Source organism: Notolabrus celidotus, chromosome 4 (genome assembly GCF_009762535.1).
Source record: "Notolabrus celidotus isolate fNotCel1 chromosome 4, fNotCel1.pri, whole genome shotgun sequence".
Taxonomy (NCBI): domain Eukaryota; kingdom Metazoa; phylum Chordata; class Actinopteri; order Labriformes; family Labridae; genus Notolabrus; species Notolabrus celidotus.
The window spans coordinates 6,537,860-6,564,411 of NC_048275.1; the positions used below are offsets into that span (position 1 = coordinate 6,537,860).

General features: G+C 43.1%; 1 protein-coding gene across 1 annotated transcript in view; it reads left to right on the top strand.

Moving 5' to 3' along the window:
* The first annotated feature begins 1,774 nt into the window (after positions 1–1,774).
* The window catches only part of disc1 (DISC1 scaffold protein), a 28,109-nt gene continuing 3,331 nt past the window's right edge, over positions 1,775–26,552 (top strand). Inside the window, exons 1-7 of the mRNA XM_034682286.1 lie at positions 1,775–2,385; positions 11,174–12,000; positions 12,686–12,755; positions 16,587–16,743; positions 19,665–19,761; positions 20,096–20,328; positions 24,608–24,662. Of these exons, the coding sequence (XP_034538177.1) occupies positions 2,316–2,385; positions 11,174–12,000; positions 12,686–12,755; positions 16,587–16,743; positions 19,665–19,761; positions 20,096–20,328; positions 24,608–24,662 (1,509 nt within the window). The 5' untranslated portion in view covers positions 1,775–2,315. The remainder of the gene's footprint in view (positions 2,386–11,173; positions 12,001–12,685; positions 12,756–16,586; positions 16,744–19,664; positions 19,762–20,095; positions 20,329–24,607; positions 24,663–26,552) is intronic.

Below are 26,552 nucleotides of genomic sequence, written 5' to 3' on the forward strand. Positions count from 1 at the left end.
AAGCCTGACACCTGCTAGTGAGAAGCAGGAACTACACCCTGTAAATTCTCATGGTTAATAGCGTGTGACTGTGTCCCCTCTTCTTGTACAATGTCATGTTGTCTCCTCTTGTGTGTCAGATCGAATAAAAACTAGAGAAGTAAAAGTTTGTCTCTGGATGATAAATGATTGTTTTATTGGATCAGACTGAAACTAAAGACAAACTGTAGTTCTGACACCTGCAGGGCGCTCACATTAGGAGCTCCTAATCCCTAAAACCTACAGGTGATGATGTCACTCAGCTGCACACCTGTGGATTAATCCTCTGACCCTCCTCTGAGTTAAAGCTCCGTCCTGTTGGGTTCATCCTCTCAGCGTGTTAAAAAGAAGCTCATTGATTCTGACATGAGGAGGTGAAGAAATGTAAACAATTATTTAAAATTCATATTTAATGAAAACATGTTGGACGGTGTGCCGGTGTGTGTCGGTCACAGTGAAGACAAAATGTGTTGAATAATTCAATTTAGAAAAACAATCAGGGACAGATTACATCAGATTGACACATTTACTTCTTTACACTTCTACAAAATATAAATATGGTCTTTAAAGAATAACAAAACATAAAACTCTATATTTAAAATGTTTTCTTTCTTTGTTGCTCGTAAAAATAAACTAAATATTAAAATCAGAGAAAACAAACAAGAAGACACAAACTGTCTCCCTTCTCAAAACAAAGAGCAATAATTTATAAAAAGTATTTTTTAAAAGAATTAGATAAATAAAATAAAAGTTAAATCAAAATGTATAGGCAATATAATTATGAAATCAATATAGGGTGTATGATAAATAAATACATAAAGTAATAAGTAAACAAATAATAAAACAATAAGCAAGTCAGTGAATTAGAAAAAATAATAAATAAATAAATAGGCTAAATGTCAAATATTAAATAAATAAATAAAATGTTAAAATGTAAAAGTTAATAATTAAGAATGTATGCTCACATATGCTGCCAGGAAGAAAATATTCTTGTCATGGATAAGTGAAAAACAACCTTCTAAGGCTAACTGGCACAAGATAATGTTGAACACTTTACTTGTTTGCTTCACTCCAAAAAAGGACAATTCATGCAAATATGGACCCCGTATCTCCGCTTCTCAAACTCTACTGTGGCTTCGACTCTTGAAAGTATTATGCTTGACTAACTCAAGACGCTGCCCTCATTTTGGGAGGAAAGAAAAAAAATAATATATATATATATATATATATACTAATAATCTCCCTATGTTTTGTACACTTTTGTTTTGTGTTCATATCTGTGTGTGTATATATATATATATATATATATATGTGTGTGTGTGTGTTTATTATTTATGATGTATGTGCAGCAAGCTTTTTGTTACTGTTATTTGTGGAAAAGAAAAAAATAACAATAAATATATTTTGCAAAAAAAAAAAAAAAAAGAATGTACGCTCAATAAAACAATAAATACGTAAAATGAATAAATAAGAAAATTAGCAAGTAAAAAGCAGTCTAACAAATAAAATAAAATAAAATAAAATAAATTAATTAATTGATCAATTATAAAGTCTTAAAATAATGGAAACTAAATGAATAACAATGTGGGCCAAATAAATTAAAAAAATATATTAAATAAAGTTAATAATAAGTCATGAAAAGAGGCTGAAGTCCTGAAGCAGGAGGTGCAGGTTCAAATCCAAATAGTGTCCCACTTCCCTCTCTCTCTCTCTCTCTCTCTCTCTCTCTCTCTCTCTCTCTCTCGTCTCTCCCTCCCTCTCTCTGTGGTCTGGTCTGGAGGCGGTCTGCAGATTCTGGACTCAGATTCCTGAACCCGTCGGAGTCCCTCCCTAAACGCGTCGCAGTGAATAACGTAGAGCCGATGGACTCATCTATTCTTCCTCCTGTGATCTGTAACTTCACTCCTTCATGTTTTTGTAGAGAGTGCGGTCAGGAGGACTTCTGCAGCTTCCTCTCCTGTTGGCTGGTCGCTGGTCGCTCGTTGCGCGCAGCTGGACGCGCTGGAGGAGGACTGAGACCGTTTGGAATAAAAGGTTTAAAAAGTGGATCCGGAGAAGAAGAAGAAGATCAAGTGGAGAGATCGATTCCAGTGATTGATTGAAATGAAGTTTAAGGACTCAGGAGAGTGTGGGAAAAACCGGTCTCTCATGTAAGGAGGAAAAAACAGTCCAGTTCATTTTTCCAGAACGGAAATGAGCTCAGACCCACAGCCTGGATCCTGAAACATGGTCTATGAGAGTCAGAGGAGATCCAAGATCTGACAGACTTTGGGGGGATTTAAACAGCTGGTTTTAAGATGTTTGCAGGACTGATGGGGTTTGAATGTCGCAGCAGCTCTCTGCTTCACCACAGAGAAGTCATGGAAGGTAAATAAAGCTCTTTATTCTGTCAGCTCAACAACACTGACAGAAACTGATCCTCTGAGGGGATCCTCTCTGAGGGGATCCTCTCTGAGGAGATCCTCTCTGATCCATCAGATCAATAGATATGATTTAAACTGTGCTCAGAGGATGCAGAGTGTTTACATCATGTGTTTAAAATCATCCAGATCCTGCAGAGAGATGTTGAAACCATGACCACAGCAGGAGGCATTAACTCCAAACTAAACCATCATCTGAACACTAACAGATAAACAACAACAACATGTTCAAAATATAAACAATGAACTCTGACACTAAGCATGCTGGGAAACAAGACGTGGCTTTTAAATACAGAACACATCTCTCTGTGGTGTTTATGTATTTATTATAATCCAGATGTGGATGAACTCAGAGGAGCAGACGTGAAATCAAAGACTTGTAATAAACTGTTTTCTCTGAGATGCCCCCGTTTGCTTCTGAAGCAGAGATTTGAAGCGTATCGTCGGCGTGTTTGAAAAAATCCGGACCTAATTATGGAAAACTTGTAAGTTTAATATCTAAAAAATTAACAAGTTATAAATAGAATCACCCCATACAGTGTGCGGATAGAGAAATGAGCTATTCAGACTTAAACTCATTTTTTGAACCAGGCTGTAAACATGTTTATTTTGTGCTGTAAAGATCGGCTCTTTGAATGGGTGTGTATGTGGTTTCTGGTACTTCTGGAGCCAGCCCCTAGTGGACACTTGAGGAACTGCAGTTGTTAGCACTCCATTTCTCCCAGCTGGATGTTCCCGCTTGGTAAAAACTGTTCTTTATTAATGAATCAGCTCTCACAGAAAGCTGAAGCTTAAACAGGATTACATCAGCACTAAGATTCAATATATAAAAACAGCGGGGCGCTGGTGGCCTAGCGGTCTAAGTGCCCCACATACAGAGGCTACAGTCCTCATCGCAGGGGTCGCCGTTTCGATTCCTGGCCGGTCGACCATTTCCTGCATGTCTTCCCCCGCTCTCTACTCCCCACATTTCCTGTCTCTCTTCAGCTGTCCAATCAAATAAAGGCAAAAAGCCCCAAAATAGAACTTAAAAAAAATATATATATAAAAACAAACAAAACAACATTTTAGAGGTCACACATTAAAGTCTCTCAGAGTCAGAATAACTAAACACGAGGCGCACATTAGAGAGAAGTTCAAGGGTTGAAGCTTTAAAGGAGTGAAGGTTTGTAAAGGTCAGCAGAGGTCTGACAGCAGAGAGGTCAAAGGTCACAGGTGAGGAGAAGCAGGTGAATAAAACGGCCAAAAATACGACTAAATTAAAAATCTTCACGTTGAAGCGAATCATCTTTAGTCTCTCTCTGTTTCTCCTCCTCCTCTCCTCTGAGTCGATCACATTCAGATGGTTTATGATCCCCATGTGACGGGACAGGAAGTGAGGAGGAGAGATTCTGTATGTGAAGTCTCAGCGGAGATTAAAACTCAGGTTTCAGAAATGAGCGTCGAGTTTCCTCTGAATCCTTTATTTCCAGTCACACTCTCCTCCGGCTCGACGTTTCTCTTTAAAAACGACTTTCACTTCCTGTTTCTGTCGGTCACAAGAGGCACATCTGCTCCTAAAGAGGCTGCTGACGTGTGTGTGTGTGTGTGTGTGTGTGTGTGGCTGCTGAGCTTGTTCCTCAAACGTGTGTTTTTATGAGCTCCTCTGCATTCCTCTCCTCTCTGGCTGAAGCTCTCTGAGCAGCCAATCAGACGCTGTGTTTAATCTGAGGAGGGCCTCTTTAATCTCTAAAGGTAAATAATCTCGGCTCGTCCGGCTGAGACGCTGAGTTTCCAGAGTTTAGTGCTGACATGAGCATCAGATCACAGATATAATCTGCTCTAACAGCAGGATTAGTGTAAAGCTGATTAGAACAGAAATGAATCGTTTTTCACCAAATACTGATTTACAAATATTATTTATAAGGCTGCTGAATCCATAACATTTATTCCCACGGTCTTTATTTAAAGGTGACATATTACGTCCTTTTTCATCAACATATATTGGTCTAAGAGGTCCCCAAAACATGTCTTTAAAGTTTATGCTCAAAAAAACACTTTGAAATCAGATTTTGACATGCCTGTAAACCCCTCTTCTTCAGCCCTGCTCAGAACAGGCTGTTTTCTCTCTGACCACGCCCCCTCAGGAAGTGGGTGTGGCCTCGGCTCTCCAGCACGTTGATCTAATGTTTACATGTTTGTTGAATATACACGGCTGCTCACAGACCCGCGTTACTTCAACCCTCTGAATCTGATCCAGAATCTGATCCTGATGGAGAGGCGCCTGCAGCAGGACCTTTCTGAAGGATTAGTCACAGATTTAGTGTTTCTTGTTGTTTTATTTGTCAGTATGTCGACGTGTGTCTTGGTACACAGCTACCAACATGTAGCTATGTGGCTATGCTAACTAGCGCTAGCACTTTTCCATGATAAATAAAAATCATCCACTAGATCTTCAAATCTGCAGACGTGGGGAGTAAAACCGACCTTTGTGTTTATTAAGACAGCCTACAACTAGCATGCCTCCCTCCTAAGCTCCTTGTTAGCACACATGTGTGCAGGGAATGAAAAACAGAGGAGGGGTTGAGTTGTATTTTATACAGTCTATGGGCTGAACAAGCTCCGAGCTCTGACTTCCTGTTACAGACCGGATGGCGTTGGGACGTATGATAAATACTGAAAACTGAAACGGCTCGTTTCAGCACACATTTACAGAAAGGTGGAGAAATCAGAACAGGGGCAGAATGGATTCTTTTCATTTTCAGGGGGTTTGTAGACATGACAGGGACACATATTTCAGGTAGAGAACCATTAAAAAGTCGATTTTGTATAATATGTCACCTTTAAGAATCAAATGAATGCTCTTCATGATCTTGACTTTTGGATTCATTATTAAATAAAATCTGCTCTGACCCTGACTCTCTCTGACGTCCAGGGATTCCTGGTTAATGTGACAGCGTTTTCAGGAGTTCAGCTTTCGTCACTTTCTCTGATTCATTCAGGTCCATTTTGAAACCTTTCCCTTAAACTCCTCCATGTCCCGACTGTGTTCAGTGACGAGTTGACTTCCTGCTTCCTCTTAAGTTTGTCAATATCTCTGGCGTAAACAAACCAACCTCTAACGAGTCAGACTTTTTAAATACGATGAGTTAGTCATCTGGAGTCAGCGATCAAACACGTCCGCTCCTTCTTTTGCTGTTTCTCTCTGAATTAAACTGTTTTAGCTGAAAGCTTTGCAGGAAGCAGCCAATGACAACCTCTGAGGGGGATGTAGATGCCCCCCACACACACATTCATACAAACACACACACATGCAAACACACAATGGGCCCTGAGGCATTTCCTTCCCTTCTCTGAGAGGAGCCGTCTTTGTGTAACCGAAGCGGAGTGAGGGATCTCTCTCCGAGTGCTTCTTCTTTCAGCGCCCCGTTTAGAGATGAGCTGTGTTCAACTTTGACCACAGCAGACGGTGAGCTGAGCGCTGTGTGTTTGGGAGCTTCAGAGAGCGTTAGGTTTCTTAAACTGGTTATGGAAGAGCGGCCTCGTCTGCAAAGAAACACTAATGGAGCTGTAACCTGAGCTAGAGAGGTGGTCCCAGAGGATAGACTGCTAGAACAAAAGAACCCTCCGTGTAACTCTCACTGCAAACCTGTTCCAAAATTCCTGTCTCTTCCGGCAAACCTATTCCTGAAGTCCTGACTCTCCCTACAAACCTATTCCTGAAGTCCTGACTCTCACTGAAGTCCTGACTCTCCCTGCAAACCTATTCCTGAAGTCCTGACTCTCCCTACAAACCTGTCCCTGAAGTCCTGACTCTCACTGAAGTCCTGACTCTCCCTGCAAACCTATTCCTGAAGTCCTGACTCTCCCTACAAACCTGTCCCTGAAGTCCTGACTCTCACTTAAGTCCTGAATCTCACTGCAAACCTATCCCTGAAGTCCTGACTCTCCCTGCAAACCTGTCCCTGAAGTCCTGACTCTCACTGAAGTCCTGACTGTCCCTGCAAACCTGACTCTCCCTGCAAACCTGTCCCTGAAGTCCTGACTCTCCCTGCAAACCTGACTCTCCCTGCAAACCTGTTCTTGAAGTCCTGACTCTCCCTGCAAACATGTCCTTGAAGTCCTGACTCTCCCTGCAAACCTGAATTTCCCTGCAGACCTGACTCTCCCTGCAAACCTGTCCCTGAGGTCCTGACTCTCCCTGCAAACATGTCCTTGAAGTCCTGACTCTCCCTGCAAACATGTCCTTGAAGTCCTGACTCTCCCTGCAAACCTGAATTTCCCTGCAGACCTGACTCTCCCTGCAAACCTGTCCTTGATGTCCTGACTCTCCCTGCAAACCTGTCCCTGAAGTCCAGACTCTCATTGAAGTCCTGACTCTCACTGAAGTCCTGACTCTCCCTGCAAACATGTCCTTGAAGTCCTGACTCTCCCTGCAAACCTGTTCTTGAAGTCCTGACTCTCCTTGCAAACATGTCCTTGAAGTCCTGACTCTCCCTGCAAACATGTCCTTGAAGTCCTGACTCTCCCTGCAAACATGTCCTTGAAGTCCTGACTCTCCCTGCAAACATGTCCTTGAAGTCCTGACTCTCCCTGCAAACATGTCCTTGAAGTCCTGACTCTCCCTGCAAACATGTCCTTGAAGTCCTGACTCTCCCTGCAAACATGTCCTTGAAGTCCTGACTCTCCCTGCAAACATGTCCTTGAAGTCCTGACTCTCCCTGCAAACCTGAATTTCCCTGCAGACCTGACTCTCCCTGCAAACCTGTCCTTGATGTCCTGACTCTCCCTGCAAACCTGTCCCTGAAGTCCAGACTCTCATTGAAGTCCTGACTCTCACTGAAGTCCTGACTCTCACTGCAAACCTGTCCCTGAAGTCCTGACTCTCCCTGCAAACATGTCCCTGAAGTCCTGACTCTCACTGAAGTCCTGACTCTCCCTGCAAACCTATTCCTGAAGTCCTGACTCCCCTGCAAACATGTCCCTGAAGTCCTGACTCTCACTGAAGTCCTGACTGTCACTGCAAACCTGTCCCTGAAGTCCTGACTCTCCCTGCAAACCTGTCCCTGAAGTCCTGACTCTCACTGAAAACAAATTAGTGCAAGGTTGATATACAAAGATATCAGATTTAGTCATTCTGGGAGTAAAAAAGCAGCCTGCAGATTTAATCAATGAAGCCAATATGGAAGTGCAAAAACCTGCAGTTCCTCCAGTGTCCACTAGAGTGTGTCTCCTGCTGTTCCTCCAGTGTCCACTAGAATTAGTCTCCTACAGTGAATCGGTCCCCCCAGTTTGGGCAGACAGGCATTTTGATATTTACATGAACAAATCCTACACCACAAACCCAGAGGTTAAAGTTCAGGGACTGACTCACTGCAGGAGACACACTCTAGTGGACACACTCTAGTGGACACTGGAGGAACTGCAGGAGACACACTCCAGTGGACACTGGAGGAACTGCAGGTTTTATGCACTTCCATTATTGGCTTTATTTCTCCACCCTGGAGGTTTCCTCTCAGTCCCAGCTCTCCCTGAAGTGGTGTTTTTTTGTGCTTCCCGTCTCTCTGCAGTCACATGGGATGTTTTAGGAATGACATCATCCGAGGTCACGGGGGTTGAGCAGAGAGCCGTGGTGTCTTTGTAGTGGTCATGGTTTGTCTCTGCATTCCTGTCTTGACATACAGACAGAGTTTCTTTAAATATGTTCCTGTTGTAGAAAAACCTGCAGATTTGAAGAGACGATGACATTTCTACTGATAAATAAAAAGTCTGTGTGTTCCACCGCTCCTCCGGCAGCTTTGTTGATAAACCTCTCTTTAAAAAGTGTAACAGGGGTTTTCCTGACAGATGCATGAATGCCCTCAGTGTCTTCAGTACAAAAGTCTATGTGTTAGTGTGTTGTGTGTGCGTGTGTGTGTGTGTGGGAAGAGAACATTGAGCAGCAGCACTGAAGAAAGAGCCGTGCAGCTGTACACAAAGAGGCCGTTGATTCCCGGCGTTCAGTGTGTCTGTATGTTTCAGTCATGTGAAGCTGCAGCAGGTGTCAGCGCTGAACAGACTCATCGTTTTATTCTTTACACTGACCCTGTCCTACTGTGCATTTAAAGCTAGTCAACATTAGAGATGCTACAACTCTTTAATTTGACCTCCTGGTTCTGACTCTGACTCTAGCCTTGTGTATCAGCTGATACCAAGTACATATCTATATTAATCCCAGTGCTTAAAAACATTTACATTATTTAATGCAAGCAGCATCTCTCAACCCAGTGCTCCTCCTGAAACTGAAGCCGTACGCTCTGAACACATTCTTGTTTTAACATCAGCTGAATGAAGCGTTTCACACAGACGAGTGTTTTAAAGACAGCAGCTGAGATCAGGAAAGAGAGTTTGAGTTTGAGTCACGTGAAGATGCTACAGAGCGATCAGGGTGATCAGAGCGATCAGGGCGAGCGATCAGAGCAAGCGATCAGAGCGAGCGATCAGAGCGATCAGGGCGAGCGATCAGAGCAAGCGATCAGAGCGAGCGATCAGAGCGATCAGGGCGAGCGATCAGGGGGAGCGATCAGGGGGAGCGATCAGGGGGAGCGATCAGAGCAAGCCATCAGAGCGAGCGATCAGAGCGATCAGAGCTCTCGAGATGAAGCCTGAGCATGAGCATGATGCCCTCTCTCTCTTTAACCCATGATATTAGAGGGGAAACATTACCATCATTTAGCTTCAGCCTTGACTAACAGGATGCTCTCTGCTTGCTCACATTGGTCTGCATTTTGATTCTTATCATTCGATAATAATTTACCTTGAACCAGGTGATTTGTGTGAGCAAGAAAAGCATATCGGATCGATGCTTCGAGGAGTATTAAACTCGTAACAAGCTGATACTGACCAGCACTTCAGGCATCATGAAGGCTGAAACCAACACCAGTTTAGGTTTTGGAACGACTCTTTGTCTTATTGACGTCTCAGGATACGTGTGAGAGCTTACAGCTGAGAGCTGCTGCAGCTGACACCACTGATGCAGCTGCAGCCTCTGCTGCCTGCAACATGCTGCTGCAACTATAAACTCCTGCAGCTGCAGCTTCAGACTTGTTGAATGCTGAATTGTAGAATAAGTGCATTTATGTTACTGCTTCTCCCTCTGTGGTTATAGTAGAACCAAATCTTTTAACTATTCCTAAATAATCTCAGTAGGCAAGGCAAGGCAAGGCAAGGCAGCTTTATTGATATAGCGCATTTCATACACGAGGGCAACTCAATGTGCTTTACATTAAAACATTTACAGCATTGGAAACATTCAGACAGGCATAAAAGAACACAATTAAAAAGACAAATATAATAAAACATAGAAAACAAAAGGAAAATTAGAAATGTATTAAAAGTAAATTTAAAATGTGCATTTAAAGTGAGTTAAAATAAGCTAAGTGAGGAAGGCAGTGGCAAATAAAAAGGTCTTAATCTTTGATTTAAAAGAGGTGAGAGTTGGAGCGGACCTGCAGCTTTCAGGGAGTGTGTTCCAGATATGTGGTGCATAATGACTAAACGTTGCTTCACCATGTTTCCTTCTGACTCTAGGGACTGAAAGCAGACCAGTACCTTATGACCTCAGAGGTCAAGGTAGTTCATACAGTAGCAGCAGATCAGCAATGTATTTCGGGCCTAAACCATTCAGTGCTTTATAAACCATCAGCAGGATTTTAAAGTCAGTAAAGGTCGCAGTGACAGATCCAGCTGCATGAGAGCTTCTGCTGCTCCTGCAGCCGCCTGCTCTCATGCAGCTGCAACCTCTGCCAACTGCAACCTGCGTCTGCAGTTTTCAAAATATTTGAGCACCCCTAAGGTGTGTTACAGTAAGACTTGTAGAAGCCTCCTCATACGCAAAACTCAGTAAGAACGGAGATCACATTATAGAGTGAAGCTGTTAGCACCACGCTGCATGTGGTCATAGAGAACTTTTTATTGGATTGTTCAAGGAAACTAAAACAAAACAAAAGTTGCTGTTTATAAAATCTCTTTTTGGCCACAGCTTGATTAGCATCTGTGTCAATGTGCCTTCGATCGAAGCAAACCTCTAAGCTCCTCATCAATTTAAAGTGTCGGCAGCTGTTTGCTTGTAAATGATCTTTTCTGTGTCGTGTTTAAAGAAAGTTTAAAGTCGTGAGTCGCTGAAAGAAATAAACTTTTATTTGATGCAGAGTTTTCTTTGTGCAGCTGTGTTAATCATGTTGTAGGATCTCTCTTCTTTCCTTATTCTGTTCATCCTTTCAAGCCTCAGGGTCGTTTTTTCTTCCTAATGCACCAGATTAATTCATTCACTTGAAGAAGCTCTGGTTAACAGCGTCATGTCTTCTTTTGTTTGAAGATAAACAAGTTCAAATTTAACTTCAGGAAGTGTACTCCATGTTGGCTCCTCCGCTGAGAGCTCTGTCTTAACTCAAACTGACTGTTTGGTTTTGGTATTTCCCAACAGCTGGAGCAGATCTGTGGGAAATGTCACCCAGCTGCCAAAGTTGTTTTTCATTTGGTGTTAGCTCAGAGGAGAGCGGGGAGGAGGAGGAGCGAGGGCTGGGAGTCTTTAGGGTCGTTTTTATCACATTCACAGTATTAGCAATATGCCTTTTTTACTGTCATGTGTAATTGGCACATTGAGCGTCACATTCCTCCTGCTGTTTCCATGATTAACACATTAATCCTGCTGTTTGTATGAGCTCACTCTTTATCAGCCGGTTGTCCAGCTTAATGGTTAATCTCTGCGTCGACAGGTGGCCGAGCGTCAGGGACAGCTGGCAGCTCCGGCCGTAAAAGGTTCCACCGGCGACCGGGGTACATGAGAGGAGAGGCGTCCAGACTGCAGAGCTCGTCTCATGGGCAGGAGGAGGGCAAGGAGGAGGAAGAGGAGGAGGAGCAGGAGGAGGAAGAGGAAGGGAACACCACTCACATCAGAAAATCTGGACGCCACATTGAGGAAACACCTGCTGTGAAAATGTCTCTAATCAGCCAGGAGCAGCCTGATAGAGTCTCATGTAGCACCTGGAGGAGTAAGAGTGTCCTCCGCCCTACCACCCATCCTCTTGCTCCTGAGGCATGCTGGGTAATTAACGGTACATCCAGACAGAACGAACTCAGGTTAAACCCGAGTCCTGCAGCCTCAGAGTCCTCCACACAGGACTCCTTTAACTCCAGTTTCAGCTTCATCCAGCAGTCTCTGAACTCCACTCCGTCCAGGGGACCAGAGCCCCGAAATCATCCCACTAAAGCACCTCAAAGTACACCAGCATCCTCATCTCATGATCCCAGCGCCTCAAAGAAGTCCAGATCCGTCCAATCAGATCAATCAGACGAGTTCCAATCAGGCGGTAGATCATGGCGGGACTGTGTTTGGAGCGACCTGCCGGACTGTGACTCCCAGTCTGTGGACTTAGAGATCACCTCATCGCTGTCGGTGGACTCAGACACGGCCTCCGCCTCCTCCGTCACCTCAGGGTACGAGAGCGCGACGCCAGCCAGCGACCACGCCGTGGACAACCTGGTGAAGAAGTACGAGGGCGTGCTGCAGGACTGCCTCCAGAACAACCGCACGCACACTAAGGTGAGAGTTATTGATTTGTCAGGACACAGTTTGAGGTTCCTACAGACTTCCTACTTCGACCAACTTGCTCCTCTCACTCCACCTAAGGACGCTGATCTGTGTATAACTCCCTCACGTCTGTAACTTCCTGCTTCAGGACGAGAAACTTGTGAGAGGACTTTAAGTGTCAGCCCTGAAGAGCTGAACATCTCAGCCTTAAGAGGACCGGCACAGCAGCGACAGCCTGGGTGTGTCTTATGTGAGGGGTGATGTTTAGTGAGCAGGTGTTGATGCAGGTTTGAATTCTGACAGGGTGAGCAGGACCACGACACAAAGAGGAAACGGCCTGTCTCACCCTGAAGGAATTCTAATCAGCATTTCTACCTGTTCATACTCCACCTCATGAGACAGAAACAAGTTGATGCAAAATATAGATTTAAAGATTATTTTCTGACCAATCAGAATCAAGTATTTTATAGATGAAAGGTGAGTCTGTTAAATCTTCTCTGATGTTGAGACAGACTCTTACTAGAAACACATGGTTGTAACGTTGAGCCTTTAACCTTCATCCTCTGAACTCGCTGAGTCAGTCTCACTCTGAACTGACGGCCGTTGCACCCTCACACTTTTTTTTCAGTCTGTGTTGTTTGTTTAAGATCCTCGCCCTCCACCACCGTTTGGTGATCTGTCTTCTTCTATCCCTCAGATCGAGTCCATGATGTTGAAGCTGCAGAGACTCCAGCAGAAAGCCATTTTGGATGACGACTATGACGCAGGTGAATATAAACCTTTCAGATTCGTCTCTGAGTTCAGATCTTTTTGGATGTGTTTGCTGAGCTTCAGCACTTCTGTATGGATCTATGTTGACCTCGCGTGATGCCTGAGCCTGTTATGTCTGTTTGCTTCTTCTGAAGAACGTAGTTATTTCAGGATAAAGGAAAGAAGACCGCTAACAGTGAAGAGCTTTGAGTGTACTGACCGTCGCAGTAGCTAAAGATACAGTTACATTGGTATTTGGGTTTTATCCACGTTATTAGTTAGCCTGACATATCTGCTGTCATGGAGGTAAGGGTTAGCAAATGCTAAGCTATCAAGGAATGAACCTTCTCATCACTACAGTTCACGGTCTTATTAGCATGACAAGTTTAACTCAACTCAACTTTATTTATAAAGCACCTTTCATACATAAAAACATGAAGCTCAAAGTGCTTCACAGAATAACAGAGAGACAGAAAACAGCAATGGTAAAATTATAAAATTATAAAAGGCATGATTATAAATAAAATACTTTAAAATAAAATCAATACAGTAAAATTAATAAAATAAGTAATAGTGGAAAGACAAGTTAAAGATAAGGTAGAGTTAACAAGATCAAATGAATACAAGAAATAAATAGATAAATAGATAATTAAATATGATAAATATATGTTGAAGCAATGATTAAAATAATAATGATTACAATAATAAAATAATAAAAATTATAATGCAGTCCAGGACTAAAAATAAATTACTCCAAATCAAAAGCTAGATTAAAAAGATATGTCTTAAATTTACTTTTAAAAGTAGTTCCATCATTTAGGGGCATAAAAACAGAAAGCTCTTTCAGTTTGTGTGAGACACAAGAGGAACATTTAAAAGGGAAGCATTTGAGGATCTCAATGATCGGGCTGGGACATGAAATGACAGGAGATCAGTGATGTATGGAGGAGTAAGAGTGTTAAGAACTTTAAAATCAATTCTAAAAGAAACAGCCCTGACTGCCGTGCTCGGGCAGATCACTGACACCAAGCCAGGTATGGTTAGCAGGGACACAGATAGCTGCTAACTGATGCTAACCTAAAAATAAAACCAGTAAGACGTGACTGAGCGTAAGAACTGGGTCAGACTTCTTGTTAGTCCAATAAAGCGCACAGACAGCCTGATACAGGAAATCTTTCTTCTCTCTAAGGAGACTTTCAGAAATCCCCCGGCCGTCTGAATCAGATGTTCTCGAACTCAATTAGTTTTGATCGACTGATATGATCGATGCTGCATGTGAGGGAAGAAAGACGCACTGAAGTGAGAGTTTAAGACTCAAACATGAACTTTTGAGTTAGATCAGGAAGAACCTGAAATCCAACTCAGCCTCATCCCTCCTCCACCCCAGCTTTCTCTGTTCTGAACCCCGGGGGGTCTGTGCTGCTGCTCTCCCTGCCTTGGCTTTTCATGCATGCACATGAAAGAGAGGGAGGTGTGCTCTCCCCACCTCAGGCTTTGGCAGGTGGAGGGGCAGGGAGCTCGCAGAACAGAGCCAAACCACCAAATATAACTTACTACATGAAAATAATTCACTCTCTGATGAAGCCTGAACTCAGATTAGTGCTTATAACAGCAGGATGTTCTTACTCTGAGGGTTGTGTGGATGCTGAGTCAGAAAAACTTCAGTGATATTTCCTGTATGATGATCTCCTGAACTCAAAGACACTTTGTGGTCTTGCTTAGTTTTTCCTGACGAGCTGAGTCAAAGCATAACGAGATCTGTGAAACTTCTGAAAGTAAAGTTAAATCCAATTCCTCTTTTACAGAAGCTAACAACCCGCTTCATCTTTTGATGTTTTACTTTTAAAGACCGCAGGCGGTTGAAACCAACAGGTCTTCTTAAGCTGCCTGATTTAATCTGCACTTAATTCGATTTCCAGAAGAGACCACATTAAGTTCAGACCCTGTCTGACCTCAGTGTGTTTCCTCGCTGCCTCTGGAGTTTATTTTCCAAAGGGGACTCTTCTCTGACCCATTTCTTGGACCTTGTGACAGAAATACATTCCAACATCTGCTGTCGGAGGCGTGCAGGCCTTGAACTGTTATTTGGGTCAGGAGGGCCTGTTACTCTGCAGGTTTCCAGTATGACTTTGAATCACTCACCTCTGTACGAATACTGAACCTGTGTCACCCTGATGACTTCAGATTGTGTTCATCTTTAGATTAAGTTTCCAAAAAAGCCTAACAGTAGCTTTCCATAAAATGTTGTTCACAAGAACTTGTAGTTTGAAGTAGTCCAAAATTAAATTAGTATCTTAAACATGCAAAAGCTAGTCGATGATCAAACTCAGAGCGGCACGTCCAGCCAGGAGGATCAGGGGTACACAGAGTACACAGCTTCATTACTTCAGTCAAAGTAAAGATCCTCCAGGTCGAACATAACTCCAATACAAGTGAAAGTTCAAAGTTTTCCATCGAATGATTACTTGAGTTAAAGTCCTGGAGTACTTGCTTTTAAAGACACTGAAGTATTCAAAGTACTTTTTAAAATATCTCAAAACATATTTTCACAAAGCATTAATGCAGTAAAGAATGCATGGGCGTACATTCTGCTCCGTTCTGTTTATCTAGAAAACATGATTTCACATCAAGCGGCAACCTCCGGTCTCAAAGTATGAAGCCCATGCAAAAGTGTTATAAACTGCAATTCATCGATAATCCGCTTGAGGCTGGCTGCAGAAACACCAATTCAAAGAAGATGATCTTTGCAGCATTAATAAACATGTTTACAGCCTGGTTCAAAAAACAGCATGGCCCTACGAAGCTAATCTCTCTATATCTGCACACACTGTATGGGGGGTGAATTTTTTTCTAACACGACGGTTCAGAAGATATTAAGTTTTTGCCCAAATAAGGACATGACTGACTTGACTCCCAGACTGGAACACATAGCTGTTAGCTAGGAGGCTCAAACTCCGCCTCTTTACGTCACACTCTGCCTGGTTGAGCTCCGCATTTCCAATATGGCTACCGCCGTCAATTGGCTTCAAAACAGCGCTCAGGAACAGATGGGTGACGTCATGGATACTTCGTCCATTATTCATAGGGTCTATGTTTCATATCTAAAAAGTATACCATGAAATATAAAGTAAGTTACTACAAGCACAGGCAAGTTTCAAATGTTCATCTGGAATGAAAGCAGTGTGTTAACCACAGACCTCCACATGCTTTCTCAGGTTAGATGATGATGTTTTGTTTTTGTGGTAAACAGATCAGAGATTTACAAAAACACAAACAATCATTCTTTATTTCTAAAACCTCAAACGTGGGTTTAAAATATGACCGTAGTGCTCAGGTAGAGAATCATCATCCTTCTCCATAGCAATCATCACCACGACTAAATGAACGCACTGATCTGAAGAACGTTTGATCTGCATTTGATCTAGGGTCAACCGAGGTACGGCTACACCATTTAGACAAACCAAACCCAAGTACATGAACAGTTTACAGTCTTTGGGATCTGATTTCAGAGCAGAAAATTCATCAGCTGACTTCAGAGCAAAAGTAGTGAGTAACTAGAGATGTAGAGAAATGTAGTGGAATCAAAAGTATGATATTTGTCTTTGAATGGAGTAAAAGTAATAAGTACCCCTTAAAAAATAATACTCAAGTAAAGTACAGATACTCAAAAACTGTACTTTTACCACTGACCCTAACCCTGACCGCCCTGCAGCTCTGAATAATCCCAAAGAGGAAACAAAGACCGCGTGTTGAAACTGACCCTTCAGGCACATGATGCAGCAGGCTGTGCGTGTTTAAGTGTGTGTGTGTTTATCTGTGTGTGTGTTTACCTGTTTGTGTTTGATCAGCTGAGCGTTTTGGGAAGAAGCTGGAGGAGCTGTGCAGAGAGAGAGGAGCTCTGAAGCTGGGTTTGCCCTCCACTCAGCCCAGCGTGGCTCTGTTCCTGCAGCGGCTCACACAGGTGGTGCACAGCGCCCTCCAGAGGACGGACTGCAGCCTGTGCAGGTCAGACATGGAAACTGCACTTCAACACAATAATATAAAACACACAGATCACAATCAGAAGTTTCTAATCCTTTAGTTTTGTTGTGAGGTGAAAGGTTAGAAGAAGACATGTTTGAAATATCTTTCTTTTGTTTCAGACTTTGTTTGAATCTGGTTTTGTGTTTTTCATTTAAACTATTTATTACAGAGTCAAAACCAGCTCCTTCTGGTTTTATAGTCATGAAGTGAAACACCTGTAATCAGATTGAGTTTATATGCAGTTAATTATCATCTCTCTCTATCTTTCATTATAACGTGTCAGCACCCAGCAGTTAGGGTTAAAATTAGCTCTAAACAGGAAGGAAGTCAGGTTGGTCCTCCTCCTCCTCCTCCTCCTCCTCCTCCTCCTCCTCCTCCTCCTCCTCCTCCTCCTCCTCCTCCTCCTCCTCCTCCTCCTCCTCCTCCACAGAGTATCCTGAACCAACGTGACCCACAGCTCACATGGAAATGTGTTAATGATGTGTTATCGTGTAACTCAGAGTCTTTTCCTTCACTCAGGAAACAACACACTCAAGTGTGTTTCCGTCCACAGTGATTTGTAGAGAGGCAGAACAGGCGGGAAACTGACCTAAACAAACCAAAACCTCCATCAAATATCACGACCATATATCACTCATCCAGCGTCAGGGGTCATGTGTAGTAAACAGGTGATGTTTAAAGCTGGGGTTGGTAATCAGATTTAGATGCACTTTTTGTTATACTGGTTAAAATGATCTTTATGTCCTGATGGTAATCAATACATAATGTAGTGTTAAAAAAGAAGGAAGACAAGCTGCTATCTACAGTCGGAGTAAACCTGGGAAAACACCAACCAATCACCGTTTTTTGGGTCCCCAAATTTTAAACCAATCAAATCCCGTCCTGCTGTTCTGCCCTCCTCCTGCTCGTACATTTCCCCTGCGTGCACTCCTCCGAGTCCCCGTCTCCTGCTTCTGCTTCCCCTGACTCTATTTACTGCCCCTCTCGCTCGTCCTCGGGCCTGTCCCCTCTGACCCGATGAGGTGCTTTGCTCAGGACTGTAGTCCGGATCAGAGTCTAAAAAGCTCTCACCAACAAGCAGAATAATTAATGACGTTCAGTAAGTCCTACAGAAAATGTATATGTACTGTAGCGTCTGTCCGGACGCTGTAGTGATGACGAGCCGATTCGTGAACACGTTGAGTTTTAATAACCGGTCACTGTCGGCCGTTACCACGCCAACCAACAAAACAACAATCAATGTTTGAATGAATGAAGAACTTCTCCTCTTGTCTCTCCTCTCTCCCGCTCACACACTCTACACCTCTCCTGATGCCTTCACTGACTGTCAACACTGTAGGAATTAAGAACATCTACACTGAACACACTTAACAAACAGTAGAGCTGTTACAGTATTATATATGTGTTATAACTTTTCTCCTGATATCGTGTCACCAGTACAACTGGATACTGCTAGCATGACAGTTGTGAGTACTAACAGCAGCCATGTTTGTTTGTGTTTTTAACTTTCACTATGAGAATGTTTTGGTGAGGACCGGTTTTGAATCAGTCACCATCATATGGTCGCAAGTCAGCGGAGCTCGTGCATGTGAGCGGGGGGGGGGGGGGTTAGACGGAGTCCTGAGGAAAAGCTACATTCAAATTCATGCTGGTTTTCCGAGACTACCAACCCCAGCTTTAATCAGGGTGAGACACGATGCATGCTCCCACTTATTACCTGGCTATGAACTAAAGACGTGTTCACACCAAACGTTAATAAATGAAGTCATACGTGTGAATGATGCGTTCAAAGCTCAGCTTGCTTCACTTATAAGCAAGAGTTGAAAAATCCACTACAACAGGTTTTTATCAGCCCCCTAGCTGGAGGAACTTCAGACCTGATCCTCTTATTATTTGTAGTAATTCACATTAAAGGTAACGTTAGACGAGCTGTACGGGACGAGCAGGAATATTGATGTTGACATTTCTGTCCTGGTTCACCACACTAACGTTTTCACCACAGTGTCAACAGGCAGAGGAGGGGATGAGTGGATTGATTTGATGACATGTGTGATCAGGTTGTCCATGGTGATGCTTTTGCTGTTGAGAATTACTCACTGTTGTCATACCAATCAGAATCTAGTATGTAGCTCTGCAGAGTATTAACCCTCCTATTATCCCTGGGGTCATTTTGACCCCATTCAATGTTTAATATCTCTAAATGAATGACTAACATAATTTTTTTAGATTCATATTTCATGACTTTTCCTAATTTAATGGGGACAACTGGTAAAAATTTAAATTAAAATGTTGATATGTTCCAATTTCCTGTAAAAAAAATTACGCATCGGTGTTCCTTTGGGTCAATTTGACCCCAGGTTGTTTTAGCTGTATATAACATAAGAAATATCAACATTTTACACACATTAGTTTTGGTTGTTTTGGATGATATTGAGGTCACTATAAGGACACTTCCACATGTGACTGCAGGAGATGGGATCGAACCGCTAACCTTAAGATTGAGGTATAATATTTCCAGCCACCATGTCTCTAAAGACATTCAATGATGTGTCATACATTTTGATAACATAGAAACAAGGCAGGGCCGATGAGAGCATGACAAACTCTCAGCTGTTTTATGTTCTGTTTTACAAATAAAGTCCTTCTGAATGCTTTAAATTGTGTTTATGCTTGAAATATATTTTATTTAAAGGGCTGTTTAGATAGTCAACAAAGAGACATAAAGTACCTGACACATAAACCTGGGTATCAATCAGTTTCTGGAGGGTTAAATTGCTGGGGTCAAATTGACCCCAAGGATAAAAGATGTTGGTAAATTTGAGGGTAACAGGAAGGTTAACTTACATGAACTTTGGATGGACTTTGTCTTATTTTGTGACCGTGCTTCTTGTGACTGGTTTCAGGGACGGTGTGGATCCTGATGTCGGGGAGCCATGTGACTCGCTGCAGGGTCCACTGTATCGCAGAGACCGTCTGATCCAAGAGAAACGTCAGGTGGAGGTAAAATCAGCCGAAGTAGAAACATTAGATTGTATAAAATCAACGGGACACAGCAGCCCAAAAGTGCAGCCAAAACGTGGATTATTTTGGCTTCATTCGTTGACATGGGAGGAGATCATCCATATTTATATACAGTCAATGGTTACAACCTTCTCAAAGTTCAGCTGTTTAATGGTTAAATGTTGAATATTGATAATAAACAGGGTCACAGGGGTCACAGTGTCTGCAGCTCCCACAGGCTCATAGTCTGTAGAGTTAAAACAAGTCACATAAAGAACAATCCAAAGACTGAAATGTTTGTAACACCTGAAGAACAAACCCTTAATGTGTGCAGGAGGAGATGTTGGAGCTGCAGCGGCGTCTGGCGGAGCTGAAGGACCACAGTCTGCAGCTGGACCAGCAGATCCAGCAGGAGGAGCGGCGGGCAGAGGCCGAGGAGCTGGAGGGGTCAGTGCTGAGGAGCTACAGCCTGGACAAGCTCCGGGACATGAGCCGGACCCTGCAGGACCTCGTCACGTCAGAAAACCGAACGCAGATCTCCGTCTCTCCTTCGCCCTCCATGATCAGGTGAGAGTTTTTAAAGTTTCCTCTCTGACTTTATCTGCAGGTGTGTGCGTCTGCTCTTCATGGTCAAACACGGAGAGGAGTGTGTGTTCATGTATGCAGAGATGGAAATGTTTCATAGCACCTTGAAGTGTTTATGAAGAAACATGATCACACCTTAAAGACTCTTTCACGCTGTTTTACCTCCTGTCTGTGTGAAGTGGAGGAAATGATCCTGAGGAAGAGAAAAACACAAACATGTTTTTATAAACTTTAACATTTCTAGTTTATAGAGTACAGTGAATATTTATGCTCCTCAATGTAAAACATCATCTCACGTATTGCTGGAAATATAAACAGAGTCTCAGCTAATTCATGTTGGACATTTAAAGACAGTTATTTAATGCCTTTTCCAACTTGTTTCGACTCAAACACTTAAATATAAAAACCTGAATAGGAACTAGAATTTAAAGGCACAGTTACCCCTTTTTGACCGAAGCAGTTTCAGGGCCGGTTCGGAGCCGGCGCTCAACTGAGAACCGACTGCGAGTGAACCGGCTCCCGGATGGGAAAACCGGTTCCAGAGCGGCTCCAACTCTTTGCTGGTCTTGAACCGCGAACAGCTTAAAGCCCGGAAATACCATCCGGTTCCCGTTGGTCGAAAAGAGGTAAAAGAGGAGTTTTCATGTTGTGTTGATTCTGGCACCCCCTCTGGATGAAGTCGGTAGTGCCTTTACTCTGCAGGCCATGATGAGGCGTCACAATGAGAGTTAGGCTGTTTTCCGAAACCCCCTGCTACATACTACTTACTGATGTAGTAGGCAGTACCTACTGCCTACTACATACTGCGTTTGAATGTAGTCTGTAGTATGAGTGTTCTGTTTGATCTGTGTTGCAGTACTCTGGGTCAGATGTCACTAAATTTCTGGTTTCGGAAAGCGGAAGTAAACAACGGCGAAGCCGATAGAGAAACTGCTTCTTTAGCATCCATTTATGATTTAAAAAGTTAAGAAGTGGTTTATATGGAATTCAATAACCTTCACAGCACCCAAAAACGGATTTCCTCCCATCAAGAAAGAAGGAAAAAGAAAAAGTGGAACAAGCGCTGTGCATTATGGGAAACAGTACGCGAGGAAGACTGGTCCGATGCATGCTGTGAAATTTTCCTGAATCAGTAAACATCCGGGGAGTTTTTGCATACTGCAGATTTTGCTCCTGTTCACATACTACATACTGAATTTTGGCCAAATCAGTACGTACTGCTAGTATAATAGGTGGTTTCGGAAACAGCCTTAGACTGTGAGAAACTCCTCCCGGTGCTCCTAAAGGTTTATATTTAAACAGACAGTCTGATTTGTGGAGCCTGATCTTTGTCCTGACAGGTCCTAATGCATACTGTTTATGTGTTTATATAAATCATTACAGATCATATTTTCTCCTCTATTTCTAATCCTGGAAACATAAAGAAGAGGTCCCTGTAAATTTGAATTCTGTCCCCCTCTGACCCTGCAGTGCAGAGCTTATATAGTTTATACAGATTAAATTTTCTCCTCTATTTCTAATCCTGAAAACATAAAGAAGAGGTCCCTGAAAATTTGAATTCTGTCCCCCTCTGACCCTGCAGTGCAGAGCTCCTGCAGTACCTCCAGTCACCAGGTGGGGCTGCTGTAGAGCTGTGAGTGGCTCCCTCTTTCCCCCTCGTCTTTAAATGAGCTCATTTTGAGGAAGACGTTGAAGATCCTCTTTTTTCCCCTGATTCTCTCCCTCCCAGCTTCAGCCTCTGACAAACAAAGCAGCGTGTTTGATCTTACAGCAGTCTCATCTGGTGCCAAAAATTACTGAATCTCACCAATAACCAGATTTACATCTCTATTAACAGCTCAGCACACCTCTCCTACTGATGGGAGAGGTGCTGGTGTGGTTTTTACATCTTAAAATGAGCATAAATTAAATTATTTCACACGTTTTTAGATGTCTGTGATGACCTGTAGCTCCCACGTTGAGGTCTGAAATGCTTCCAGTCACTTTTGCAAAGAGAAAGCGACATCATTGATTCTTGATTCTTGAATATAATGTAAGACTCAGGATTGTCTTCTGCCTTAGAGAGCACATATCCATTATAACGTGTTTCATTCCTCCTCCTCCCTTGTGCCCTCAGCCTCTCCTCTCACACCTGCTTGAACCTACTTTGAATGTAAATGTTTTTCCTCAGATGCAAATGATCCCTCTGCATCGTGTCCTCTGAAGTTAATGGCGTGCAGGAGAGCTCTTTGGGAAGGCCCCTCCGTCTTGCCGCTCGTTAGAGAAACATGTAAATTGTACTTATCGTCGCCTTGATGGCGTGACCCGCCATCACGGGAATAATTTGATATGTGACATGTTCTCACCCCGACTGCAGCGCGTTTATTCTGCCGCTGATTGAAACGGCGACCTCAGATTGGATGTTTCAGCCGCTCGTCTCCAGGTGACATGTTTGGGGTCATGGTGGTGATTGTGCCGCGGCTCTTTTTCCAAATAACACAGAACATTTATTTCTCATATTATGGTAAATGTCTTCAAGGATGTTGGTTTAAAGGGATGCACACTGTGTCTGAGGAAGAAGAAGCTTCTCTCTGATTCTGCTGAATAACATGAAAACTGAGCGCTGAGTCTTTGTGATGTGAGGCTGTAAGGACCAGCTCAAGGTGACTGTGTTTGTAATGGATTTCATGCTCCTCTCCACTAACTGATTTAAATCTCTGCCACCAAATAAAATGACAGTCACAGTTTGTCCTGTTTACACATAATTACATTTGAAGCCTCCTCAGTGGTTCAGTTTGTGCCGCACATTGTAAAATTATGAATCTGTTAATAATTTTGTGTTTTCAGTTTTTGTAAGCATTGAGCTGCCTGACATCTTTCAGACATTAGAAGAACGCAGGAATGAAAATTATAGATCTAAGTGTGGTGAGAAAACATGTCATCGTTGGTGTCCTGGCATTTACAGCTACAGGCTTGGAAACTATAACTCAAAAATATGAGTTTGGTGTCTTTCTCCTACGTACGGGCCTCTGCCATTGTTGTTGACAAAGTTGATATCAGAAGCCCCGCCCCTTCTTGATTCTGATTGGTCGGTGATGAAGAAGGAACATTGACGAGCACGGCATGGTTCCAAAAGTTGAAAAACGGTGTTAATGGAAGCCGCACCTTAATGGATTAGCTTTCTAGATGCTTCTCGGTCCTCTTTGTTACAAAAGGACAGAGCTGGGCTAGCTGGTCCCCTTTAGATTTCTGAAGATCCAGGCTCTGCCATCAGCTAGTTAAGCTAGCTAGGTGGTGCCAACCCACAAATATCTACGTGTACACCTGGACAACCAGTTGGACTGGTCCCTTAACACAGATACAGGAAGGGGCAGAGCTGCCTCTTTTTCTTAAGGAGGCTCAGATCCTTAGACATCTGCAGAAAGATGCTGCAGATGTCTCATCAGTCTGTGGTGGCAAGTGTGTTATTCTATGCTGCAGTCTGCTGGGGAAGCAGTATAAAACACAAGGATGAGAGGCGACTGGACAAACTAGTGAAAAGAGCTGGCACTGTGATTGGAACCAGGTTGGACTCACTGTGGGCTGTGGTGGAGAGATGCACACAGAAGAAGCTAGAGGTCATTCTAAATTACACAGATCATCCACTTCACAACTTCTTTGTGGACCAGAGAAACAGCAGCAGTGGACGGCTCATCTCTCTGCAGTGCAGGACTGAGAGATACAGAAAATCATTCATCCCTGCAGCTATTAGGCTTCAGAACTCTCTAGCCAATGGGAGATGAGCTGACAGACACCTGAATTACTTGTTTTATGTGCTTTTTATAATTATCAGAAATTTCCCTTCTGTGATTAATAAAGTAAATTATATTCTATTCTATTACTACTCTTTATGCTAAGCTAACTAGCATACTGTTTGGGTTTATTTCAATAGGACAGATTTCAGAGCGGTTTGGGTCAAGAAAGCAATTTTGCTGATTTCCAAAATGTCTTTCTTTTGTCAGAACTTTGAAACCAAATGCTAAACTGTGCTGCACAGATTCAACCCTCCTGCTGCACAGCTCTGAACGAGCCTCTCGTTTGAGGTTCTGTCTTGGCTTCAATATTTTGCATTTTCCTATCAAGGAGTCGTCATTGTTATTACTTTGATGCACTGGACATCATATAAAACCTTGTCTGTGAAAGTGACCTCAGCTGGTTTAACTTGTAGATTTCACTCTCAGCCTCCTGAAGAAACTACTGACTTTTATTAAATCACTGTGATGTTTTTGTTTCCCTCTCACAGACTCCAGCAGCAGGAGCAGGCCCTGAATCTGTCCATCAAGGAAGCCACGGCTAAAGTAAGCAGTTGTTTTAATTTTAGTCCATGACTCAGCCTAAACTCAGCACGCCTGAAGGCCTGAGTGTTTGTTGTGATCTCTAACAAGTCAAAGTCAAAATATGCACCCTGGGCCTGTGTGGTAGATGGGAACAATAAATATTAGTTTCTGTGTTCATGTGTACAAGTCCTCCACAAAAATAATCCATCAGAGGAAACAACACACATCTAATGTTTACTGGATTATTGGACTAAAACACGTCCCAGAGGTAAAAGTCCCACCTGCCACTCAAATAGGCCACGCCCCTAACCCTCCCTTTAACCCATAACCTGCTGTAAAGAGGCGAGTTGTTTATAAATTCACCCGTACAGTCGTCATGAAGAGAGAAATGAGCTATAGAGACCCAAACTGTTTTTGTACCAGGCTGTAAACATGTTTATTTCTGCTGTAACATTTTAACATGGGGCTCTATGGGGACTGACTCACTGCAGGAGACACACTCTAGTGGACACTGGAGGAACTGCAGGTTTTGGCTTCATTTTTCTTGTATCATTTAATTTCTTGTAGTTTTATTTGACACTGTATTAAAAGTGTCTCTCATTGCTGTATGTGTACTTTTTAAGTATCCGTGGAGCCTGCAGAGCTTTGGTGGATTTTGTGTGTGAGTCACTGCAGAATCCCCGGGTGTGTATGACTATGCACGCTCTATGTGTCTCTTGAGATCCCTCTTACCTCTCATGGGGTTTTTTCTTCCCCTCACTCTCTCTGATCTCACGGATCTCTGCAGCTGGAAAATGCAGGTAGCAGCAGAAATCTGTAAGAAGTGTCGGCTTAAGGAGAGAAGGGGAGAGGCTCGGCAGGGGGGGGCAGAGGGCCCAGAAAGAAACCTCTTTACTGTTACCGTGTCCTTTAAAAACCCCTCATCAAATGGTTGCTGCAACTGCACCTCAAAGGAAAGTATATATACACAGGGCTGTCCACTTTACCAGAATAACAAGATTGTCCATTGTTAGGTTGAAATGAAAAGTTTTGTTCCTAAGTGAGATATCCAGCGTGTGGAGAAAGGCACACCTGCTGTGACAGATTGATTGCAGGCATGAAAGTAACTCTCACTTTCTCTATTGACTTTTCAAAAACTGACAAATAGCCTGATGCTTGGAAATTAAACCACCAACGTGAGAATTTCTACAGCTTGAAAAGCACTTCACAGCAAGTTTCCAATTGACGTAACGCGTGAAATAAAATTATGCAAGCCTGTTTGAAAAAAAAAAAAAATCTCTCCATATTTCTTTGGAAGGAAAAGTCCCCGGAGACGCTCTGCCACAGAAATACCAACGCATTCGACAGCCTTTTCAAAGTGTTGCACAAAACTGTGTCAGATTCAAGAGGAAATGCATCAGAAAGCAGCTCTACATCCCTTTGAGCCATGAAAACAGTTCCTCAAAAGAAGGCAGTGCATGGTGGGGATTGTATGCGTCTGTGAATACTCAAAGTGAATGCATTGAAAGAACAGAGACAGAGAGGGGCAGACAGACGGGGTTGTATCTGAAGCCATCAGCTCCGTGTGAACAGAGCGGAGGTGCTGCGTCCCCGTCAGGCCGTGACATTCAGGCCCTTTTTTCCCTCTCTGACATTCTAATGGCATCTTTTATGGAGATTTCACATTTTCCCTGTCCGTCCACGGGAAGACGGCGCCCTCTCTGTCTCTCTAAAGGTTATGGAGGAGGTAACGCAGCTGATGCTCTGCTGTGTATTCAAAGCAGGGCGGGCACAGAAGGGACGGAAATGAATCTGTAAGGTCTTGTAAGAATGAGTGTCAGAAAGAAAATGAAAGTGGAATTGGAAATGAGCCGTGCATCCTGTGGGATTCATGTGTCTGCAAAGGTTTTGTTAGTTACCACCCTCCCCCCC